The sequence below is a fragment of the Ostrinia furnacalis genome, unplaced genomic scaffold, assembly GCF_004193835.3.
Source record: "Ostrinia furnacalis isolate ACB-3 unplaced genomic scaffold, ASM419383v2 OfSCF0688, whole genome shotgun sequence".
Lineage (NCBI taxonomy): Eukaryota > Metazoa > Arthropoda > Insecta > Lepidoptera > Crambidae > Ostrinia > Ostrinia furnacalis.
This window is the reverse complement of record NW_021130927.1, coordinates 101,495-128,197: the sequence shown is the minus strand read 5'-3', so window position 1 is coordinate 128,197 and position 26,703 is coordinate 101,495. Positions and strand designations below refer to the sequence as shown.

The following is a 26,703-nucleotide window of genomic DNA, read 5'->3' as shown; positions in this document are numbered from 1 at the left end:
CTAAACTGTTGCTGCTTCAGACCGATTTTTCTCATATTTCAATCTGATGCCCCTGCATCAATCACTCTAATTGATATTTATCTCAACTAATACCTTATTGTAATGAAGTTCTTACCTTACTACAACATAACCATTCCAAATCTCGTCAGTAAGCACCATTACAAATAATAGCCGAATTCTAAGTGAAAATTAAGGTAAAAAGCAGCCCTGATAATCTACGGACGAAACCGTGACTTTAATGGCAGCCCTGGATCATTAGGGAAGGCGGTAGTGTAAAAAGGGGCCTAAATTATACGGGTCGGGGAAAAATCTGTATTTTTAGCCGGCTGCCTTTTGCACCGATTTTTTTGGGTAGATTGGTAGTTTTGAATGATGTTGTGAGATTATTTATACTTAATCCCATGGTTTTCTTTTATGTGTTGAACTATTTAATACTTAGTAAGTATACTTAGTCTCAGATAGTATATTTATTCAAGTGTGATAGCAAAGATATATAATAGGTCTCGTGCAAAAGAGAAGAATTATAGTGTCGAGCGTGATGAAAATTTCACTGCTACGCGCAATTTAGGCTTTAAAGAAAGATAGCCTTAAAAATCGATACTTAAGATACCTATACTTAACTGCAAAGAAAAAAGTTTAAACCCTATGTACATTTTGCTCTTTTTTCAGAAGATCTTTATTTCACAAAACTCAGTGCCCTAGTGTAAGTTCTTTTAAAAGAGGGTAGTTAATTAAACAAACGTTTCCTCATTGTCCATAAAAATCATTCTGCTAGTAAATAGGCCATAGCTAGATTGCAGATACAAAGTGAATTAAATCCATGGAAATAGTTGGCGCCTTTTAGACCATAATTTCACGGGATTCGTGTAGTTGAAAGTAGCATTAGGTTATAATTTTGGCAAGACTTTACACTGCAGTGCCAAAGTGGGACAAAATAAACATGGGGAATAAATCTCAAAAATGTGCGGTTCTATGGTAGCCAAAATGGCCTATTGCTGGCAGGGGCGACAAACCTAGAAACCTAACTTTTAGGCATTTATATGCTAAGAAGGTCGAGTAACTTAGGCTGGGTATGGTACAACCATAATATACTTTAACTGTAACAAACGTCAAAAAACTGTCAATCTCTATACAAAAAACAACGGTTATCGTTATAGTTACGGTTAAAGTTAGGTGGTGCAACTCAGCCTTAGTACTTTGCACTGGGTCGGTGGTGGTGCTTCAACTACTACTGCTAGAACTGCAAAAATATTCCTTTTTGTCCAATTGCTTTGGTTGAGTTTTTGAAAATGAAAAGGTTTAATTCGTACACTTTAAGCATTATTATGGAACAACTTTTCTGATACACACACTAAATATTATGAAATATTCAATAATATTATTACTGAAATCCTTTAATTTATTTTGAGATAACTCTTTTGAGTTGTATCTGATTGGGATTCGAAATAAAGAATAAATGATATTTTTACAGTAATACTATAATATGTATAACATAAATAAATATACACAATAACATAATATGTATATTATAGTGTCCCTGTCAACTTCTATCACGTGTACATATCTAATTGAAATTTTCAGTAAATTTACAATAATTCTAACTTTATCGTACGTGGGCCAAATATTCCTAGATCAAATCCAAAGCCAAAATAACTGCATTTCAGATATTCCGCAGAATTTATTCGGGAATGTGTTCGTGTTGCATTCTATTTTGTGATTTCTGTCAAATACTATTTCCTATGTCAATATTCAATACCCCACGGAAATAAGTTGGGGGAAATAGAAATTGGTTTAGTCAGAATTCGCATGGAGTAGAATAGAATTCAACACATAGGATTATTTTGAAGTTATTTAAATTGTAGACCTATTTTTGGACAGTTTGATAAACTTTTTCTAAAACCTGTTGCCACATCACAGTCAATTTTCAGGATAATCCAATACCGATGATGATGCATTTTATTAGCAATATTCTATATACAGGGTGGAAACGATAAGTGATCTCATTCGATTATTTCTAAACTATACAAGATATCGAAAAACTGGTTACTCATCCTGAATGTGCTTCACGAGCTCTATCCGACGGTACCAATAGTAAGTTACAGAATTAACTGGATCTATCAGAAAATTAATTGTTTTCAGCTTCCATACATTTAGTAAAACCTCATAATATTAAAAACTATACAAGATATTCAAAAACTGGCTACTGATCCTGAAAGTTCTTCACGAGCTCTTTCCAACGATACCAATAATATGTTACAAAATTAACTGTGTCCATCCTAAAATTCAATGTTTCCAGCTTCCATACATTTAGTACAGCCACAGTCATGGCACTCATGTCTTGATAATATTATAGCAAGTAAAGCCTAAAACCAATGTTTTCCATGCATAATTTTAAATAAGAATGCAATTTACGAGGTCATTTTAAGTGTTTATTGTTTAATAAAAAAAATACTTCTAATTTTGTTTGACTGGCATGCATTTAGTATGGAGGCTGAAAACATTTAATTTTCGGATATATCCAGTTTATTATGTAACCTATTATTGGTACCGTTTGAAAGAGCTTGTGAAGCACTTTCAGAATCAGTAATCAGTTTTTCGATATCTTGTATAGTTTAGAAAAAATCGAGTGAGATCACTTAACGTTTCCACCCTGTATACAACTAATTTGGGCACCTTCCCCCAAGGGAGCGACTTAAACGAATTTTTTTATTTATAAAGCTTGTACATATTTTAATTTTTACCCTTTTTTATTTAGTTATAGTTTAGTTAAGTAGTTATTTGTTAATATTTAGTTGTATCCAATACCTGATAATAAATTATCTTAAAATTCCCGGTTTATGTTCTATGTATGTCGCTATATTTTGACAGCATTTAAAAAACTAATGTAGGTATTGCTGTTTGATATCTTTGAAGACGTGAATTAGTTTGTTTAACTAAGTTTTGATTTATGATTTCTCATAATTAATAATTAAAAAATACCATCTAAGATTTAGGTGTGAAAAATAAACAAACAGAGATTAACTTTCACTTGTTTAGTAGGTCAGCGTCAAATAGTTCGTGACTATCATGGCAAAACAACCTTATTCCAAACGTAACATAGACGTGTTCCGAACTTTTTGGCTGCTCTGGGTGTCACGAAGTATTTGACACTGACTATACTTAAAAGTCCAAAACTCACCAAGTTGAACCAGCTCCAATCTTTTATCCGTGACAAAATGCCAGGGGAAAGCCTTGCAGAAGCTCGCGACTCCGATCTTGAGATCAGCTGCCTTGCTTGAGGAGGCGATGGTGACCGACTCAGCTACTGGTTCACAGTTCTCCTCTTTGGACTTCTGGCGTAGCGGTACAGCGTTTATTTCATACCTGTAAATAAAATACTGTTACAAACATTCAGATCGACATCGAAGTTTTTATAGTTAGATTATTTCGTTTTAAGGACGAAGCACCAACCCGGAAACGGATCGTAACCGCATCAATTCGAGGCGGTCAGTATTCTTTGTATGAAACTCCGTACTGTAACGCACACTTTTCCTAGTTTGCCAGCGCGGCGAAAGGCGATACCAGAGTAAATTATGGCAGTACGGTGTTCATCCCTTTCCGGGTTGATAAGTGTGCTATGAACTTTAGGAATAAACTGATGCTATAGTCATAATTACCATCAGGTCATTTAGGATGCAGGTATGAAACCAATCTACAGATTGGCGAGCGGGCGTTAGTCTCTACCTCAAGAATATGAGCCTCACTGTTTGCCAAAGGCCAATCGAGGACTTGTTCTATAATCCCTACAGGCCTGGAAGGGTTGGAGAGACCTAATGACTTATGTTTGCATATTTTGTCCGTTTGTCGTTTCTTATAACACTCTATGAAAGTGTGAGGGCGTATATTTTTCTCCGCCAAAGACTATAATTACTGCAATTTCTTAAATATATTTTACATGGAAAGTTAACAAAAATATTTGTAATCTAGTGAAGTGATGCCGCATTGCGATATAAACAGATTTAGGTCACCGATAGGATGCTAAAGTAACGTTCTTAAATAAATAATAAAAACATTGTGAGCACAAGAGTGATATTTTGGTCACAAAAGGAAAAATATGAAAAGTGTGGAAATATGACACATAATTTTGTAATCATTATAATTTAAACCATCTATTATATTACATCTTTAAATAGGTATTACTAATCATTGTAATACTAATTCGGAAGGTTATTTTTTATAGTTATCGTAAAATGACTGAAAGATATTATCATTTTCGAAGGACATGCAATTACTCAAAATGTAGGTACTATAAATGAATGACTTTCTTTGTAATTTAGGCAAGAAAGTCAAAGAAAAAGATCTTTCTTCGATAAGCAACAACGAAATAATGATATTGCCACTTTCGAACATTTCCTACAAAATGTCGTTACGATCACGATAAGAATTTAATTTATGCCGATGAAAAAATGTATTGTAAACGAAGATTGATGTCTTTGCTTCGTCGTTAATTAAAGTTTAGGTAATATGGCTAGAAATAGTCTAAAATACTTACGTCATTTTAACTAATTAAAATCCTCCAGGAATATTAAAATTTGAGTTGACCACGTATTATATCAAAGTTAGAATCCCTTTATAAGGAGTCTTTCTTGCGTATTTTGCGCACCTACGATTAAATAAAATCATAGGTATACTTAGTAGTTTTTTGGTAGGTACTGTACAAAGTTTCCTTGTCTGTTTTTAAGTCTCTAGTAAACAATCTCAAAAGTCATGTTATAATTTATTCGTGTACACAAATTAATCAAGTTTCCAAGTGCTGATAAAACAAATTACTAAGAACTGTCAAAAATGTGAATGTCGTTCTCTGATTATTTGGCTCGGCGAATAAAATAACACTTCTTAAGCCTACATATTCATATACCGCGCCCTAAAATATTTGTTTCAATAAAAATCAAAATAAAGTCTCCACAAAGATCTGTATAAAATATCTGAATAATTCAGTAAGTGCGACGCAAATTCGAGTCAAAAATGTTACTGTGATTTTTCTTTCAACTGTAAATTTTCCACAATAGAATACCAAATTCGGCCCTTTCTGACATTTTAAACAAGCAACTTATTGTTGTATTGTAAAATTATGTACTCTGCAGCGTGGAATAAATATGTAAATGTCTTATTTCTACATTTACTTTATTACGGCGCGGGACTCCACAATTTATGCTATTGTTGTGAATTGTATCATTTATTTCAGTGTTATTCTTCTTTTCTTGTCTATTTTCTTTGTTCAATAAATACCTAGAACATTTGTTAATTAATTTATGTTAGTTGTTCTTGCGATTGCTACTTCAATTTTCGTTACTGCTTAAATAAAGAATAAAAAGGGGGTGATCCCATAATTAAGTACAATGAATAGTTAATGTTGACTAACTACCTATGCCGTTTTGTGGGGATTAAGTATGAAATCTTCTGATTTTAAGTCCTTGAAAACGATATGAGGAAACTACGACAAAATGTATATTGAAAATCCCATACAAAAATAACTTCTTTATACGTTTAAGATACGTAATAAATGATGCGTCCATTTACACAGTGGTAACAACATTAGTATTAGTAAGACCCTGAGACCAATACCACAGCCAATACATAGTTCCAAATAACACTTAATAGAGTCTATTAAGTTTATATTGTTCATCCTTCATTGAATACCAGCTAATCCTCAACACAATACCGTACTAAAGCCAATCAATGGACGTGGATCTTACGTGGTTGTTATTAGAGCTATTTTCCAACACAAATGGGTAGCCTGATGTGATGTGAATGGAATGAGTCACCACACGTCGGAGTGGGTCGATATGTGTTTGTTTAAGGAGATAATTAGGTGAAGTGTACATTGTAAGGATTAGTAGCTAAAACCCGGTCTGTGAGCACGTAGAATTTTGTCCAATGACCCAAAGCTACACATCCTTATCGCTCGCGCGTAATTATATTGCTGTCGCGACTGTGCGAGTGTGAGAGCGCGACAGCAACATAATTATACAGGGTGTTAGGTAAATGGGTATATGAGCCAACACTAGCCCATGTTAACATGGTCATATAAATGGTATGGTGAAGTCAGAAAATTGATATCTTCATTTTAATTATTTTTTTTTATAAAAATTGGATTTTATAAAATTTATTTTGTATGAAAATTAAAAATATTAAAATGATATCATATCAAATTTCTGACTTCACCATACCATTTATATGACCATGTTAACATGGGCTAGTGTCGGCTCATATACCCATTTACCTAACACCCTGTATAAGGATGGGTATCTTGGGGTCATTGGACAAAATTCTACGCGCTCACAGACCAGACTATAGATATTGTGGACTTTTATGTGGTTGTAGGAAGTGTGTTGCAACGAAAATGGCTGAAGTGCACTGAAGACGCTGGTTTACAGGACTTTTTTGACTACAGTCACCGTCAAATAGTTCGTGACACCCAAAGTGGCCAAAAAGTTGACTACAGGTATGGCTGGTTTTAGTGTCACGCGGACCGTCCGGTGTGGACCCGCTCCGCACGGCCAATCTGTATGAACTTCTAGGGAGCGTTTTAGAGTAATGCGGTCCGGAAGAACCGCTCTGCTCCCTAGCAGTTCATACAAATCGGCTATGCGGAGCGATCCGCACTGACAGTCCGCGTGACACTAAAACCAGCCATACCTGTAAACCAGCGTCTAGGCAGGTACGTAACTAGGTACTTACCGTACCTGAACATCTGATACAAAGAATCTAGTGTTTTGAGAAAGTTTAAAGAGCTGTAGTCAGTTTTTAACCGCACATTTGTTGTCTTTGTTCCTTTGTCACGAGGGAATGGAAAGTTTCATAAAACCCAGTGTAGCAAAGTTCATAGAATTTGTCAACAGTTCACAATCTTATGAACAAACGACGGCACATCAAAGTAAACACTCTTGCATTTGAAATAGGTGCGATTTTGCAACAAATGTAAGCATAATGTGCTGACGACGGTACATCTGGATTCTATGAAACTAACCAAGAGCCGCCAACATGATCTTTTTGTGTGACACTCAGCATGCTCATTAGTGTACAAATTGGAATCAACGTTTCTCTTTGAGAAAGTATCTTATTCGTGCATGTATTTGCACGAATAGAGTTGAATGAAAATCTATTTAGTTCTGCAATTTCATGGTGTCTAAAAAGCAGTAGCTTTTTGCATGAGATCCACACCTCTACGTTAAAAAAATAACACGTATTTACATTTACAAAAGTACCTTACTTCTAGTTCGAAACAGTTGAATGAATCTTATGATTGCCGTTCGCATGAAAACGGGTGGTATATGGCGGTTAAAACGTTCCTTAGGGAGGCGTGACAGTCGTGACAGTAACAGACAGTGAGTGTGCGAACCGACGGCAATATAATTACGCGCGAGCGATAAGGATGAGTAGCTTGGGGTCATTGGACGAAATTCTGTCTGCTCGGCGACCGGACTTTAGTGTCTTGTAAGCACTCGGGGTTGCCATTTATGTGTGTGAACAGTGTACTTACTTAAATCTCCTAGGGTCATTGGTGTAACTCTTCAGTGTTATGTCCGTCTGTGTGGCGTACAGCCGGCGGGCGATCGTCCTCAGGCTGCCCACTAAGAGGTACACCACAGGCTCACTCTCTGTCGTTCTGACAGTAGTACATAGAAGTCTGACTATAAAAGTGTGTCCCCTCTCCTTCATGACGATCGGTCAAAAAATAGATGCATGTTATGGCGCGAGAGAACTGATCTCCCCTGCCCTTTTGTCCCTATGTCTGAGAGTTCTCCACCTGGACATGAGCTCCACTGGCTTACTTGGAAGCCTTTAAATAGACTTAGGATGCAGGTTGGCCGTAGTAAGGACAATCTGGTCAGGTGAATATTCTTGGATGGCTCAAACATGGAGTGCAGGTGCGGTTTTGTTCCCCAGTCGATGAGGCACATGATGTCGTGCCCTGAGTGCCCGAGCAACTGCACGCAGGAGGATTTAATGAATGCTGCTGACAACGCCACTCTTGTAGCGGAGTTTTGGGCTGACACTGTGTAGGTTTGTTGTCGACACGATAAGAAGAAGTTTACTTACTTAAATCTCCTAGGGTCATTAGTGTAACTCTTCAGTCTTATGTCCGTCTGTGTGGCGTACAGCCGGCGGGCGATCATCCTCAGGCTGCCCACTAGGAGGTACGCCACAGGCTCGCTCTCTGTCGTGAGGTGGAGTTCGATCTTGCCTTCTTGTGATGTGGTACACACGAAGGCTGCTTCGTACTCCGTCTTGTCTTTGAGGCCGTCATCCTGTAGGAAAAGAGAAAAGGTCTAGAGACAGGAACGAGACATTAGCAAAAACAGTGTGTACTAACATGAAGAACACCATTAACCAAAGAAGAATAAGAGTCCATATCCAAGAATGAGTCTATATGAATTGAAGACTCACTCACACGAATATTAAATAGTAGGTATTCACTGTAGAATCACGAATCTGCAATTTTCCAGAGAAAATGGAGAATTTGGCCTGAATACCATAAGCTGGCCAGACGGGTTGGGTTTCTTAGAGTAAAATCACTTTTCTCCTAATCTAATTATCTGTAGCCTATCTCAAGAAGTACGTTAATTTATTCATCTTAGGATAGTTGAAATTTTTGAATAATTCAATGATGAATGATATGAATTAATTTACAGAGAGATTAGGAAAACACGAAGTTCATCTTCATGACTGCTTTTTTATACCCAGTTTAACTATAAGTAACGATTTATTTTATTTTTTTAACTTAGTTTAGTATTTAACTACTTACCTACATACAATATTACTGGTCACTTTGAGTATAATGGAAGGACTTTAAAAATTCAGTCTGATACAAAATTAACGCCGGCGACAATGGAGTTAAAAACTTGATTTTTGGCGGGAATTATTCATGACCGAGCTAAAATGAGAGTAATCAGATTATTTAGACTAAAAAACTCCATCCTTTAAGACTGGATTCAAAACGGATTGTAATTGAGTTTACCGTCACTTTGAATCCTTTCAAAGTCTATTTTCAGGATAATAGCCGGTGACAATGGTTAACAATGAAATTAAATTTATTTTTAGCATTTTAATGATTTATTAGGATAAGTAGGTACTCAATCATTGGGAGCATTATCGTGTAATAAAAAAAACAAGCAATGTGTCAGTGAATAAGAATGGTTAGTAAGTCACACGATTATTATCCGAATTTACTTTTTTACTCATTTTTTACTTTATTCATTACCTAGTCACTTATGAAAATTGTGACTTTGAAGGTTTAAAATTTGGAATAAAAAAGTCACTTCTATCGATTTCCATTTGATAAATAAGAAATGATCATGAAATCTAATGATAACTAATATTATATCATATAAACGTAAAATTTTAAAGTTAGTCGTTATAAGGTCTACTCATTTGCAACTAGGTGGGTAATTTGTGTGGTACTCGTAGGTGGCACATCTATCAAAACACTGAGCATCTTATATCATTATAATACGTCTCATTTTTCAACAAAAATGTATGGTCTAATGTGTTTCTTACTCTATTTATTTAATACAAACATACCTGATCATGTAACACATCGTGCACGCTGTCCAGTGTCGTCAAGAATTCAATCAAATTGGTGCCTAAACATTTGAATGCTCTTTCTAGTCGACAGTTGTGTGAGAAAGCTGTTAAAATTAAATATTCCCCTAATTTCGCCATAAAGTCCTTGGTGCTAACACCTGAAACAAAACAAAAATATTTAAAAGAGGAAGAAAGTAAATATCACGACAAGTTAAGCACTGGGATATGCTAGATTAGTTGGAATAGGCGCTACTAATAGTAGGTACGAGTGTCCTGGAAAGGACCAAAGAACTAAATAAATATTTTAATTTGATTTGAATAAGGCCTCGTATTTCTGTGTTTCTCGCTCTAAATTCCTATTTGGAATCCTTAAAACATGCCAATGAAAATTGTTTTTTAGAACCTTGTCGTTGAACTAAGTGACCGTAATTTGTAGCAGAAAGATGGCGTGACATCAACTCGACTTGAACATACTTGGACATGGATTAACCCACAAATGCGCATGCACAATTGCACATGCTTCATCATCATCATCACAATCAAGGTCAATGGATACTACTATGCATCTGGTAATTTAGTCTACCGCGACAACGACCCCATTTAATTTACCAAGAGCAAATTGAGTAGGTACTTGGGTTACATTCCCACGTTGGCCAGACGGGTTGAGGAGACCTAATGTTTGCATATTTCTCCAGTCGTCATAATTATGACATCCACGGGAAGACATACATATTTACATAATTACACAATCGTATTCAAGTGGCGTTGCTGTTACGCGTTCTAGGTATATAGCATAAGTAAGTATGTATGTACTTTAGTTAATCGTCTGACAAAAAATAACAGAGGGCGTAATTTGAAGCATACCGCAGTAAAAGAAATGATAATAACCTAAAAATAACCTAAAGGTCACATTTTCTTCCCACTGCAACAGCTTTTCTCCCCAATAATAAAATTGCTGAAAAGCCAACATTATCATAAATTTCTTGCCAAGACGCGTGTCATCTGCTTAAGCAGAAATAATCTGGAACTTAATAAAGATATTGCAAAGTACATTTTCAAATTCAATTTGAGACAGCGTAGTCGGCGAAAAATCTTGTTTCTTTTTAAACTCCTGTCTAGATTATGAAATTTAAAGTTGGGAGCTGAAGTTGTCAAGGAACAGTGATAGTTGGTAGTTTAGAGAACGAGATTAAGTTGGGTCGTCTTTATGAATATTTGCCTTTTGTACTGCTCTATCATTTAGGAAAGATTTGGATTTTTCCTTCATTCTTTCATTGGGAGTATCTTTCTTTTATTCGTCTTAAAAATTCCAATTCCAAAAACTCCGCCGTTACCTTTTGCCTTAAATCGCCGAAATGAAAAGGTTATTTTTATAGGTCAAGTTCCATTTGAAGACATTCTTGAAACATCGAATTCCAATCCCCGTACATTTGTATACGAATACCTTCGTAATTTGTGAGAATTCGTATGCGACTTGGAATTGTAATGTTTCAAAAATATACCTTCTTTCATCTAAATTGCTCACAATATGAATATCGATGTTTCCATTTTGCCAATGATTTCGCACGCGTAATATTTCGTACTGGAATTTCTTTACAAAATGGCCTCAAAATGGAGGTGTATAAATAAATTCTTTTGTGTTCAATTATATTACGTACGTTACCTACTGCGTGTTTTGAACGTATTATAGCCGTCTTATTAATCCACTAATACCTACAATCTCAAAATAAATCTCTAGCTAACATAATAGATATGTATAAACGAATAAGTCATATGTTTTTTTGTATTCTAGCGTTCTAACCTAAAACTGCTTAGGATTAGTCGTTGTAGGGACCCTCGAAATCCTTGGGGGAGGCCTTTGGCTCGCAGTGGACGTCTTTAACTGGCTGAAACGAAAGAACAATCGTTGTGGAAATTCTTGATGGACACCTTTGTCTATTAATGGATGTCTTTTGGTTGAAATAAAAGAATTTTCGCCTAAATTACTTCAAAGCCCAATTCTTAGCTCTTAAACTTGTGTCGATTGCAAAGACAGCCAGCCAGGGGTTCCCAACTAGTGGTCCAAGGAGTAAAAATATGTTCCACGAGCGATTTTAAATTTCGGAAGCGATAAAACTTCCGTGTGTTATAAGAGGGTTTAAGTAATAAAATTAGTTCTAGAATTACTGAATGTACAGAAGAATGCATGCTCAAAAATCACATTGATACAAAATAAAAATGTCTTCCTTCTAAATACTATTTATATTATTATATTATGTATACAGTTTGATTTATGTGTAATTTTGAATTCTCTTTTGAAATGGTCCCCGCTAAGAATCATAAACCAAAGTAGTCCATGGTCCAGTGAAGGTTGGGAACCACTGGTGTAGACGCTCATAGAAGAGTAATCAACTTAAGAGAGCCGTTCCCGTCTGCAGAGCGTCGTGCACTTCTTTTAGTGTTTGTCAACGACGTTTCGAGGTTATGAAATAAATGTCAACTTTAATTTGTGCCAGCCATTTGGTGTAGCTACATAGTAACTATTTATTTATCTTGCCATTTGTGCATACCTACTTACTTTAGAGTAGGCGCACACCGTTGATTTTTCGTCGGCCGATAGTTTAGTCGGGCAGTTGATCAGTATGGGCATGTATGGGAGTGCGCACACTACGCCGATTCGATTTGGCCGATCGTTCATACAATTTAAAATCGGGCACAACTATTGGCCAACTAAAAATCAACGGTGTGCGCCTACTCTTAATGTATTGGACAAAGATAAATTAATAATGAAATTGCTTTCGTCCTCGACTTTGCCCGGGTATTTTCTGCCTCAGATTTAGTTCCGATTAATTCAAGGTAATTAATTTTACAGTAGAGGGAATTTGAATTAAAGCTTTCATTTGACGTTATTAATTTCGTAATTTGTTGTACAGTTGTTCAATTATTTTTTAAATAATAATGAAAGGGAAGTAAAATTTAAAGGAATACTCACTATCAGTCGCTCGTACCGCGTCGTAAATTTCTTGAAGGTATGCGTAGTTTTTACATGATCGCACGTCGTCTGGTAGCCTCCGTCTAGAAAAAGATAATATTTGTAGTAAATCCTAATATTCAACAACTGAGTAATTATGGATTTGGTCACTGTTTAGGAAACAGCATAATCCTGGTAAACACGGTACAACCCAGTAAACTGCGCACTTGGTGGCCGTGACGTCACATCGACGCTNGAGATGTGGTTGCACGAAACTTATTTTGAGAATCAAAATTGTCACGTTATCGTTTAATCCGAAGATTGAGTATCGAATTTTATCGAATACGCAAACGATTCGAAGACGAAAGTTGTTCATGCTAGAGGTACAGTACCTCTAGTACGAAAATCTTTCGAGTTCGTTTCGTTGCGTATTCAAAGTGTCATCGAAAAATTTTGTATGAAAAATTAAACAGCGCCCCCTATATTATAGCCGCCCTAGGGGGCGCTGTTTAATTTTTCATACAAAATTTTTCGATGACACTTTGAATACGCAACGAAACGAACTCGAAAGATTTTCGTACTAGAGGTACTGTACCTCTAGCATGAACAACTTTCGTCTTCGAATCGTTTGCGTATTCGATAAAATTCGATACTCAATCTTCGGATTAAACGATAACGTGACAATTTTGATTCTCAAAATAAGTTTCGTGCAACCACATCTCATACTAAGTTCAATTTACGGCACGTTCACAAGGGCGCTGTTGTAGTTTTCTTACTAAATCGTTTGGTGGCGATTTGAGTACGCAAACGATTTGAACTCAAAGTTTTTCGTGCTAGCCGTACCTATTGGTACGGACGGCGAACGCGGAGGTGTGCGAATAAGTGGGAGAAAGAGTCGCATTCCAACGAGGTGCGCAGTTTGCGCGATGGGGTTTTAGCATCTTATTTATTTGTATTAGTTTATTATTAAGTTACAAGTTTGTCGTTTTGTACTGCAATTTTTTGTGTGCAATAAAGAATTTATTTAGATAAATAAATACTAATGGTAGTCTGCTGCTGATTTGACATTGATTTCGTTATTAAAACATTTATAATCGACAATTCTGATTTATTCACTGACCGGATTATTCATTCTATTTTTAGTCGTCTAAAAAGTTTCTTTAATATACATTATTCTAAGTGTTCCGCATTTAAAAAAGCCCTATTCCCACTCAAATCCCTGAAGACTGGAGTAATTAAGCTTATACCGGAGGCTATTATTTTTACAACCCCGCCTGAAGGCAATTAAACGAAATTCTTTCCAACGGTTCGGAACGTAAAAATCTGTTTAGCACTCCATACTGCGGATTGAGTGGACGAAATAGTGACGTATGGACAGGTACGAGAAATAAATGATTGAGCCTGTATAGAATAGTGTTTAACTAAAAATATTTTCAGTAGAATGAAGTAGAAAAAATTTTGTTGAGAAATAATTTTGATCAAAATCTTTTTTTAAAATTGTACGTAGGTCATCAAATTGTGTTCAGTAAGGAAATGTGGGTGGGAATAGAACCACGTTAGATATACGTCTGAATCTAACAGCTTACCTAAATGAACATAAGAACCAAAGAAGATTCTGAACATCAACTGATTCATTTTAAACCTCATCCAAAAACAATTAACACGACACTTCAACAGGTTTGACATATTAAATTTCATGACCCAATATAATTAGCATAAGTTAATTACCTAATTCGACTACACTAACGAGAATTACGGTCAGTGACCAGATCAGTTCATTACAATTTACATTGTCCCTAGTTCATTAAATTGTCCCTAGTCCATTTAATTGTCCCTAGTTCATTACTTGTCCCCTCACTACTTGGTAATGGGTCTTGTTTGAGTAAATTGGGGTTTTATTTAGAAATGTAAAGGTTATTTTTAATTACTATAATGTTTTTACCTTATTTCCGCGAATGTAGGTAGATTCAATACTGTTTTACACATTCAATCCCGTGTGTAAAGAAAGTTGGATAGATTAAACAAAATAATTACGTTTTATGTTGGAAATTACACTCGGCGTCAAATAAATCGCACCTGCCGCGATAATTACTTTTAAGATTTCTTCTATCTTAAACATGGTTCTCCATCAATATTGGCGTTACTTGAACTTGAAAGCCCAATAAATAAACTTAAGCACATTTAATTTCTTAGTAAACTATTAACACTATTAAAAATCCAAGAGACACGGGATCTTTTAATTAAAAAGGATACATTTTTTGGGTAACCAACCTTTAATGAAATAAAGCTTAGAACTAGGCTTTCAAATGATGCCAATAAGTATTGGTGGGAAGTGGGAATACATACGCTTGAAAGTGCTTGTCGCGGGAGGTGCGATTTATTTGACGCCGAGTGTAGTAAATTGATTCACGGAAAGGTTACCGTAAGCCCACATCCTTTAATCTCCCTTTTCATTTTGTAATATATTGCAGTGTGAATAAAATATCAATTGAATTTCCTCGTATTCAGGAATTAGAGTGGACATTTTCACGTTTTCAGTTTCAGAGTTACTTCCGCATTTATTTCTATCTAGCTTTTATCTTTTTGGAGTCTCGGTACTTGCCTCTTTTCTGTTTTTGCCTAATAAGTGTGAGACACATGCTATTTGTAGAGATTTGCCGTATCCTGTTTTTTTCTCTTTGAAAACATATGAGGTACTTTTAACTGAATCACACATCTGTTAGTGAAAATTGCATGAAAATGCTTTCAGTAGTTTTTTAGTTTACCGCGAAAGGACTTGATGTGAGGCTTGTTTTATAAATTATAATGTGATGATAGTAATAATAATCATTTTGTTAAATATGATAGGTAGGTACTTACAAACAGTTATACTTGTCATAGTGTTCCGCTTGGTTCTTCGTTAGTGATGTCACGGCTGCGTGCAGGCATTCATTCTGGAAAGAAAAAATATGATAAATAAACTGTTTCATTACATAATTTAAACTGTCGTTTTTGTTTACCTAATACCTACGAGTATGTACGAGTTGAACAATATATTTTCTTACGAATAGTACAATACAGGTAAAAGATTAGTTTTACAAAAGCACTTTTAGTTCGTGAATGTAGAACATTTCATAGAGCGGCTCGTTATTCTATTATAACTTATAAGTAAATGCTTGCAATAGTCTATAATACTCAACTTAACGTTCTTTATTTTTAAGAAAACAATCCTACAATACCTAACCTCCTTAATTGGCCTACTTTTTTGTCTTACATGAAAAGAATTGAGAATAAACCTAATTACGTACTAGGACAGCAGGCCTACTACTTAATTAGGTTTACTCTCAATTATTTTTAATTTCTCGCTCAAGCGAGAGATTCCTTTGCATATATTACCATGTATTTGCTTAGAAACTAGACTTAGGCCATTTTAAACTGAGTAGTCAAGTATGTCTAGGAAAATGTTTTTGTGCTTAGCATTAAAATGATTAGTAAGGTAATAGGGATAGTCCAAAGAATCAAGAGCAGTATCTTGCTAGTGTAATAGGATTTGATTAATAGAAAAATAAATTATATATAAATGTAAAACTAATAATTTTTCAAAAAGGATGACACCACGACATAGAAAATCAATTTACAAATCAAATAAAATAATTTTGTTTGTAGAACAAAATGTCATGATAATACACGTATACAGTATCTAAGTCAGTTCCAATTATGTTCCTTCTACCGGGGATTATTGTTACTTGCATTACCATCTTAAGTTAGTCTGTAAGATATTGCTTTTTGGCTATAAGTCTACATATATACAAACTTTGTCAGCTTAACTTATTCATTACACGTAATAAGCACTTACAGAAAATTGAATTTATTCAAACAGTGCTAATCTTTGAGTCGCTAGACAATATTGTAACGTCTCAAAACATCGAGCCAATTTAAATTTTCCAACTGAACGAGAGTTGCGAAAAATTAAACAAATGGGTATAAAAAGATAAACTTTCATTCGCGAACGATTTCAACTCATCCAACAAAAAGGAACGTAACAAAAGCCTTCGAAGTTCACGTAATTCGGTCTTCATAAATAAGAAATTGGCGTTCACAAAGAAATTCAATTTTATTTTTCTTTCTGACAAAACTCTCCCGAAGTAAGTTCACAAGAACCCCTAGAAGTTTTCGTCCAAATCAATAAATAATAATATTGACAAAGACGAAACGACAAACAAATTATAATGTACAAAAACTTAGGTGAACTTATTCCTTTTTTGAGAATTAAAAGAATAAGTAGCAAAGTTGTTCTTGAATATTTAATCAAAGGAATTGTAGAGGGCTTTGTTCAGATGAAAAGTTTAAGATACGTTTTAAACACGGTAATAATGATATTGGAAATTCGTTTGATGATATTGTTAAACAGTTATAAATAAATAGGTTTAATTTAACGTTCAAAATGTTTAAAGGCTGGGTTGCACTATCTTACTTTGACTTTAACAAACGTCAAAAATCTATCAAATTTCGTACAAAAATCACCGGTTATCGTTACTATTTACGGTCAAAGTTTGGTGGTGCAACTCAGCCTAAGTTTTCTGTCATACTGATTTCATTTTTAAATTTGTTCTTTCATAGCCAACGCCAAATATTTCAAAACTTTCAAGCATCTATTTTGGCTCTAAGAATGCCCTATGGAATTTAGTTTATCTATACTTCTATACTAATATTATAAAGCTGAAGAGTTTGTTTGTTTGTTTGGTTGAACGCGCTAATCTCAGGAACTACTGGACCGATTTGAAAAATTCTTTTTGTGTTGGATAGCCCGTTAGTTCCTGAAGGCTTTAGCCTATATATCATCACGCTAAGACCAATAGGAGCGGAGCACCAATGAAGAATGTTTCAAATCAGTGATTTTTTTCCTTTTGAGAGCTGACGCTGCGTAAACGGTTAAAGTTACGCAAAAATCATGTATGACAGAATTGTTCCCCTTTAAAAATTCTAAAAAAAAGTCCGCGATAGCATATGTCTATCTTTTAAGGTTGGCTCATAGTAACCCTTTTTATGCAAAAAGAAATCTGTTTTAAATTAATGCATTATTTGCGGAGGTTTTTTCATAAACATGATATTAATCCTTATCCAAATAAATAAGTTATTCATCACAAGTATTTAATTTTAAACATACTTGGCCTTTACACCATTCGATTTCAATAAATATCTTAGAAGATATCGCAGTTTTAAAATATCATCGCAGCAAAATAATGATCAAGTACTGCGCGCGCCACTGATGGATCAATGCACAGCCTAAACCGCTGATCGTAGAGACCTGAAACTTGGACGGTGTATTCTTTGTAAGACGTAAGCATCTGATAAGAAAGGATTTTCCAAAATTCTACCCCTAAGGAGGTAAAAAGGGGGGGCAAAGTTTGTATGGGATAACGAGATTCCTTCGTTCAATCTACTTCAAATTTCGCATAAGCATTCTATAACAGAATTAATGGAAGATGTGTTTCGTATTTTAGTGAAATGCACCCCCTAACTATGTTAAAAAGGGGTAGAAAGTTATTTTAGTGGTGATTTGCTTCAAAGTTGATATTAATTACTCATTAGTGCATTTTTTTTACAATCATGTCATGTTAAAGACTATCATACTCTAGGGGCCTCCACTTAACCTCGGAGTTGGTGCCCGCTGCGTGCGCTCGCCTAACAATGCATAGTAATGCATGACGGTCAAGCCGCGGGCACCTGCTTGCGCTGTATACATAAACTCATTTTCGCGCGAGAGTTTTGGCGGAGGCCCTTGAGGTAGTGGGAGTAGTCTTGAGGAAAAGCTCCTTCTCCCACGGCCAGTGGCATGCTGGAAGCTTGGTGATTCTAGCACCCGTAGGAAAATATAAAAAAAAGTTTACCAATAATACTGCGGTAGGTGTAGTTTTCGATTTCGTTGTAAAAAAATAATACCACCGAGTAACTTTCACCGGATCAAAGGCCGAGCTGCATATTCATAAAATATAAGAAAAAATATTTTCATGTTTATTTAACCTGATTTTTATATTTTAAAAGTATTCAAACATTTAGATAATAACGTTAAAACATTTAAAAATAATCGTATGAGAACGTTTTCGACTTCTCCACGGACGAAGTCGCGGGCAAAAGCTATTTGTAAAATAATTAGACTAAATCATTAAAAGTGCCTACCCAAAGTCATTATTCCACGCGGACGAAGTCGCGGGCACAGCTAGTAAGTAAATAATTGAGATCGACATTCTCTCAGTCTGTCGCAGTCTCAAAATAGAAATACCTTGAAAATACATCAAAAACTTTGTCTTCTCAACTGTAATATTCGCTCTCGATTTTAATTTAAAAACGAAGCAGTTATTTTCTGCTTTACACTAGCTTGAAACAATCAATGAGTAATAAAAATACTTAATTTGTTACATTATAAAAGAAACATGCCAACGAATTTTTTCCGTGGGATTTTTCCAGCAACTCAACTGTAAATATTTACCTTTTCCAAGGAAAATTACAAAAGATCGTTCTGTGATTAAATATGTATATTTTTTTAATTTGGAATTCCTTTGGTACAAAATATAAGTAATTCTACTACCTTGCTTCTACCATACTTACGAGTATATTTTACTCCATACTCCTCTAAAATACATTTAGTTTTTTTATTCCTAACAAGGCAGTTATTTAACCACAATCGCACCTGATGTTAAGTGGGATGCAGTCTAGGATGGTACAGTCGCGGAATGAAAAGGTTCGTCACCTTAGTGTCGGTTTTCGCTTGCACTAGGTACTGTAAGAGTCAAACCTGCCAACATGACCGTGCAAGAAACAGTGCTGCTAACATTTAAATAAATATGACGTTTGCTAACGAATAAGGTTTTATTTGTTTATTTTTCTATCCCATCATCAGTGCAATGTTACAAAATGTAGTGTTTTTTATTTAATAGATAATGGCAGGTTGAACCAACAAGAAGGTTTTAGTTTATCAATCATAATAATCTTCTTGACAAGTTAAATCGTCAAACAAATCTGAATAATTTTGAACTTTACTGACGAACAGTTAAAGAATATTTTCTCTAACTCGAGATTATTCTGTAACATAGTTTCAAAAGGTAATATGTGCTCGCGATACTTTGAAGGAATCAATTTGTAAACTGACGAACCTTTTCATTCCGTGACTGTACATATCTGCCCTGTAAGTGCCTATTCACTCTCGCCTTGAAAAGGCCCGGATTATAGTCTTCGGGAAAATTCGAGGTTATAAGTAAGTAGCTTTATGTATTTTAAATAAAATAATATAAATACCATATATTTTAGACTTCACATTGCTCTAAAAATACATAAAGCTAAGCCAGACTAAACCCAACTAATTCTAGGCAAGGATACGTCACAGCTAAGCGGATATCTCCGCCTTACGTTGGAAGCCGGGAGCCCATAGTAGTGCTGTCAGGGTTACTGTATTGCACAATAATATCCTATGGATAGAACATGGAATAAGAATCCGTATAGCAAATCTGAATTGGGAAAAGGTGAGGCAAAATGAAATATAAGGCTCATTTCTTGATTTGATTGTTTCCTGCGATTTGGAAATCAAAAACATATAATAATTAGGTTGAATTTCTGTTTGAATGTAGTTTTGAGGTAATTGTTTCATACAGATGTTAGTGGGAATCAAACTCAGAACCTTTGAGAGTCAATCGTCGGCTGATTGCAAGAAGTCATTAACTACAAAAAGTCATACTAGCATGGCGATATTGGCCGCGACTTATACTATACTAGCTTTCCGCCCGCGGCTTCGCCCGCGTGGATTTTTGTCTGTCACAGAAAAACTTTATCATGCGCGTCCCTGTTTCAAAAACCGGGATAAAAACTATCCTATGTTCTTTCCCGGGACTCAAACTATCTCTATGCCAAATTTCATCAAAATCGGTTGCGAGGTTTAAGCGGGAAAGCGTAACAGACAGACAGACAGACAGACAGAGTTACTTTCACATTTATAATATTAGTTGGGATTATGCAAAAATCGCTCAATGGATATCTGCCGTACTTTGGAAGATTTATTTTTGTAAAACTTGATAAATCCAGTTTCGTCAATTTTTATAGCATTAAAATAATTATTGTCCATTAATGATTTTGTGTCGTAACATAGTCGATACACACTTTGTTTTGAGTAACTGCCAGAACTTAATAAAGTTTTTTAATGACTTTTTGTGTAAAAACTTTGGAACTAAATAGTGATAAAATCTGAGTTATGTCTACAAACTGTTTTCGAGACTCATCACGAACCGTCTCGCGCGTAGGTTCGATGACTTCCAGCCTCCCGAACAAGCCGGATTCCGAAAAGGTTATAGTACCATAGACCACATCCATACGCTGCGATAGGTTATACAGAAGACTAAAGAGTATAACTTGCCACTATGCTTGGCATTCGTGGACTATGAGAAGGCCTTCGATTCGATTGAGACTTGGGCAGTGTTACAATCTCTCCAGCGGTGCCGTATTGACTATCGGTATATCGAGGTGCTGAAGTGCTTGTACAAAAACGCCACCATGTCGGTCCGAGTACAGGAGCAGAGCACGAAGGCGATTCCAAGGATGAACATGGACAAAACGAAGCTTATGTCGAATGTCCATGTTGCGCCCTACCCAGTTTCAGTTGGGAGCTCAACTCTCGAGATTGTTGACAAGTATGTCTACCTCGGACAAACGATCCAGCTAGGTAGGTCCAATTTTGAGAATCCAACTCGGCTGGGCAGCGTTCGGGAAACTACGTAACATCTTTTCGTCCAAAATACCGCAGTGCCTGAAATGGCAATCATGTTTCTACTAGTTAATTACTTCTTGCAATCAACCGACGCAATAGCCTTTTAAAATCACTAGTTAACTATAAATGGAGATGAAAATAGCCCAACGGTGGTATTGAACTGTCGATTGAAGATTCCAGGAACGCTAGTTCGACCTCGTCGACCGTTGACCTATTGTGTTGAAAACAGTAACAAAAGCATTATTTAATTACCTATCTAATTAACGTTTAGAGTACCTATGTATATGGATATTCGTATTCAATTAATCTTACAAAGAAAAACCGGCCAAGTGCGTGTCGGACTCACGCACAAAGGGTTCCGTACCATTGATTTATGAAATGTTTTTTTTTTAATTTAAGTTATTTGTATGAAAGATTACGCGGTAATAAGCGGTTTACGATTTACGAGGTATTAAAAAAAAACTACTTACTAGATCTTGTTCAAAACAATATTCGTTGGTAGTTTTTAAAGTAATGTACATCATATGTTTTTTTTTTTCGATTTTTCATTTTCTTNTCCATAGACACCCCACACGTATGTGTTTGATGAAAAAAAAAATTGAGTTTCAGTTCTAAGTATGGGGAGCCCCCAATATTTATTATTATTATTTTATTTTTGCAACAAAATCTTAATGCGGTTCACAGAATACATTTACCTACCAAGTTTCAACAGTATAGCTCTTATAGTTTCGGAAAAAAATGGCTGTGACATACGGACGGACAGACGGACAGACAGACATCGACGAATCTACAAGGGTTCCGTTTTTTGCCATTTGGCTACGGAACTTAGGGTTCCGTAAAACGTATAACGAGACTAAAATGTAGCCCATGTAACGCCTCGGGTTCTATTACAGTGTCAATAGCCTCTCCTATAACACCAGTTATACAGAACAATTAGAGCTAACGACATTTCGGCCACAATAAAGCCGTGCAACCAATCAACGGCTCCATTAGTAACCCGATATAGGGTTTGAGCCGTTTTTGTCCGTTTGCCTCTGCCGCGACACCTCCGGCGGTCACTTAAGGTGTTCTGTTACTAAGTAACGCCTAAATGGCTGTTAGCTTTCTTAGATATGTTTCTGATAAATTTATCTAAGTAAAATGAGAATTGTATGTCGAACACGACTATTTTTATAAAGATGGCAGGAGAAAATCGGAGGTTTCACCCTACTTGACGTTGGGGTACTTCGAATTGGAAATTCTCTAGGTGGAATAGTGCATGTAAGGTAAGTATTGAAGTTGGCCTTCAATAGAATCACATAACAACGATACTTTCTCTTTTCTTTACACACATAACTTTGATGAATATGTTTTTATTCTCTCACATTTTATCTATGTTTGCTCGCAGTCACTAGCGAACAAAAATTCCATCTTTCCAAAATTTAACATTTTATCCAAGTAGGCAAATATACGTAAGTATATGTATAGGTAATGCCTCAATAGGTAAGTATAGAGTATTCGTACTTAAGAAAGTCAGAGTGAAAAAATAATATTTTAAAGACTGTAAACCCTTGAATAAGTGACTGAGTTTCTTGCGCTGCTTCTTCTCAGCATTAATACGGGGACGTGTAAAAGTGCTTTTTAAAAGCCTACTTGCAAAAACATACTGTGCTTAACAACTTCCATTATGAGATTTTAGTCTAAAACCAAATGTACTGCGACATTCATTTGTTAAAGTGAATAAGACGTCATCAAAGAAGTAAAAGGCGTCAGGTTTTAATACCTGACGTCTTTCTTCATTCTTCATAGAAAGCCACATTGTTAAGCTTGATTCATTGTCCCAATCTTCTTTTCCCACGCTTTAAAACAAGTCGCAGCCAACAGATTTCTCCTACAATTTATCACAATCTCGCCACAACTCTTTCTGTCCCATATTAATTGCGCACGCGTCGCACTGTCCGCAAGACTAATAGTTCATTCCCACTTGCAACATGCCTTTAAAAATCGGTTTAAGTGTCCCATCCATCACCCGCGTCTGTTCAGTGACGATAATATTAAAAGGAGCTCGGATACTTTAAAAGCTTTTTATTACGCATATTGAAGCTTGTGAAACTCAAAGCAGGGCGTGGAGCCTTTTTATGAAGAGTAACACCCGTATTCACAAACGATACTTGCTTATGTGAAGCAGAAAATCGAACGAGGGTTGAATAGAGCTCTGTGATTGGTTTGTGTGTGACCCTGTGCGTCCGCGCCCACTGTGAAACCTCATAGTAATGTTTGTGAATGTGACACTTAAGGCCTTTTTCACGATTTCCGATTAAAGTTCTTAGTACCTTACTTCCTAATTAACAATTAAGCAAATAAAACAAGGTCCTTACTATAAACATACTGTATCAACATCATCATCATTATTGGTATTTTTTATTTTAGTTTCCACTGCAGAGACTTGGCCTAGACTGAATGTTGACTGAATGTGTCAGGGAGGCGCGTCAGTGTAAATTATGAACTAAATTGGATATGGTAGGATTGCTACCATCTACCTTATTGACGAGCCGCCAATATTTCGGCACTGTTTCAAGCGCTACGATCACGGAGTAACTGAAGATTTAGCGGGCGAGATGTTATTGGCAGATATACATATAAACATAGTGATCTACTCAAAAAACTTGTTCTTTTTACCCGACTGCGTGACGCAAATGAGTGGTGATGTGTTTTATTTACTTATTGTAGCCGTCATACATGTACAAAGTAAACAAGAACTAAAAGTGTATTCGATAAATTATTATGTAATCAGCCTTTATTGTCCTGAAAATAGCATTGCAATTAAACTTTCCATATTCCAGTGTAATTTTCATAATAAAACCATCCATACCATTGGTTTCAATACCAATATGTAGTTCTTTTATTGACTTCAGAAACAATTCAAATACACTACCCTACATTTACTCGGAACATATCGTAAACAATGGAAAAACAGAAGCTTTTTCAGCCAAAGGGTTGGAACATCAATCCCCCATTTATTTGCAGGTGGAACAAACTATTCTTATTGGAACATTCTTGCGGCGTCCCTGGGAAAACTTGTTCCATAAATGTAGGGTTGACAGATACAAGAAGTTTGTTTCTTAGAGGAACTTAATAACTAGTTAAGTATAGGTACCCTTATTAAAAAATTTGAGCGCAATTGATAGAAATTAAAATGAAAGAAGTACAGCTGTCGACAACACATTAGAATTACTCTATTATAGAGATAGGTATTTGTTGCAATCATGGAACTTACTATAAGATGGCATATTGGTTAGCTTAAAGTGTGTGAGGTTAATCTTTATTGCATTCTATAATGTTGTTTATTTACTTTTTAAAACAGGAGGCTCTTTAATCCAGATATACATTTTAGCTACGCCTCCAGTAGATAAAAAGGGCGCTGCCTTGATGCTAATATTGATAGCCAATAAGTACCTACTCCTCGTGAAGTAAAAGTATCTCTTCAGCAATCGAATACCTATTACTTAATTGATTTTGCAATTTGAGATGGCAACCCTATTCGTGGAATTTCCACTGGAACTCAGGACAGAGTGGAGGAAATAAGGAAATTCTTGTTTAAAAATAAACTTAATAATGAAGTTGAAAGTTTTGGGTTTAGAATTAAATTATTTTTTATCACGCTCGTCGCGTCACTTCACGTGACAAAATGACGTCACGTTATATTTGTCGATGACGTAGAGTGCTTTCTAATTTCTATTCTTTCTTCTCTTCTCTATCTTATTCTGTTTAAGAGGGAGATATGATATGTATTTGAAAACATAGTAATGACTCTAAGATGCCTTGAACTGTATTTCACAAACCATACAACAATGAGTGCGCTTAAACAATTGCTTCATTCATATTAGCAGTAATTAGTCTCCATTGAAACGCCTTTTTAATCTATCATCAGTCATCATGCTACATACCTACCCTACATTGCTTTCTTAAGCCTCGTATTCAATGGGGTTGGCGAACCATAAGGCCACTCGTTTCAATTATAAATTAGAAACAGCCTGTATCAAGACAATTATAGCGGCTTATCTGAAAACAACGTACTTCTTCAAAAACTTTAAAGATCTCCAAACGGTACCCTTTCATTGAAAATTTAAGGACTTACCAAATTCATGGGTGCGAAACTCGAAGTTGGAGAAGTCCAAAGTTTTATTTATTATTTATTTTACATTCTGTAATCACGACTTTTGGGGAAACTTGATCCAAGTTGTTTAATTTCCTTAAACCTTCAACTGAGCTAAAGCGTTTCGCTACGGGGTGTCAGGGTTATAATTTATTGTTTTACTTGAACGTTAATTATTTGTAAATAAATTAATGAATTGTCCAAAGTATCTGATGATAAGGGCGAAAGCATGTTATCATTAAATCTTATCGAGGCCGGCTTATTGTGAAAGGTTATTTTTAAAATTTTAACAAGATATTTATACTAAAGTTACTACACAATCTAAACAGATCATGAAGGAAAATATGCATGAGTAGAATTACTTCATTGTCTTGCTTTTGCTCGCTTAGCTCAGTGGAAAAGAGCGGATCGAGCGAGCAATCACGTGTGTGAGAGACGAAAGAGAGTGAAAGATTACTTTTCAGAGTACTTGATGTCACCTGCTGTTTAGAAGATCTTGGATAGATATTATACTCAAATACATTTGCGAGTAAAAGAATGGAATCACTCTTATTGTTTCGAGCTATCTTAAACCTAAATAGGTAATGAACATAAATATCATTTTGAAGACTATCAATTTTAAATTCATATGTCATCATCATCATCATCATCATTTCAGCCATAGGACGTCCACTGCTAAATGCCCAATGATTTCCACAACGGCCAGTTGGCGGCGGCCTGCATCCAGCGCCTTCCCGCTACCTTTATGAGGTCGCCGGTCCACCTTGTGGGTGGATGTCCTACGCTGCGCTTTCCGGTACGTGGCCGCCACTCCAGAACCTTGGTGCCCCATCGGCCGTCAGGTCTGCGTACTATGTGCCCCGCCTATTGCCACTTCAGCTTACTAATCCGTTGGGCTATGTCAGCGACTTTAGTTTATTTACAGATCTCTTCATTCAATTCATATGTGATCACTTGGAATAAAACATAACTGGTACTAAATCTATAGAAGCTATGTTATCATAAAGAATCTAGTGCTTATGTAGAACTGTGAAATAATAAGCTTATATTAGTATTAACACATGTACGGAACCTGATAAGCGGGTTCCGTCGCTTTGCGGTTTGTTTTTGGAGTTCCTCTGTCTTTCCTGTTTGTGTTATCTGAATCCGTTTGACTCCGCGCCAACGTTGTAATTTAAATACGTTTTACGATGTAAATTGTAAAATCATTAAGGAATATTAAACCTTATTAAAGAACAAATAAGTACGTAAGTTATCTATGATCCTACTCTCTAAAATGATAGAATATTCGACCATTATTTCCAGCTGGATTTGGGA

At 35.7% G+C, this 26,703-nt stretch overlaps 1 protein-coding gene across 1 annotated transcript in view; it reads right to left on the bottom strand.

Annotated features, from left to right (window-relative positions):
• Positions 1-26,703, bottom strand: part of Gycalpha99B (guanylate cyclase 1 soluble subunit alpha 2) — a 112,638-nt gene that overhangs the window by 32,771 nt on the left and 53,164 nt on the right. Inside the window, exons 3-7 of the mRNA XM_028323764.1 lie at positions 15,377-15,450; positions 12,539-12,621; positions 9,565-9,725; positions 8,083-8,291; positions 3,179-3,363 (exon numbers count right to left, since the gene is read on the bottom strand). Coding sequence (XP_028179565.1) covers positions 3,179-3,363; positions 8,083-8,291; positions 9,565-9,725; positions 12,539-12,621; positions 15,377-15,450 — 712 coding nt within the window. The remainder of the gene's footprint in view (positions 1-3,178; positions 3,364-8,082; positions 8,292-9,564; positions 9,726-12,538; positions 12,622-15,376; positions 15,451-26,703) is intronic.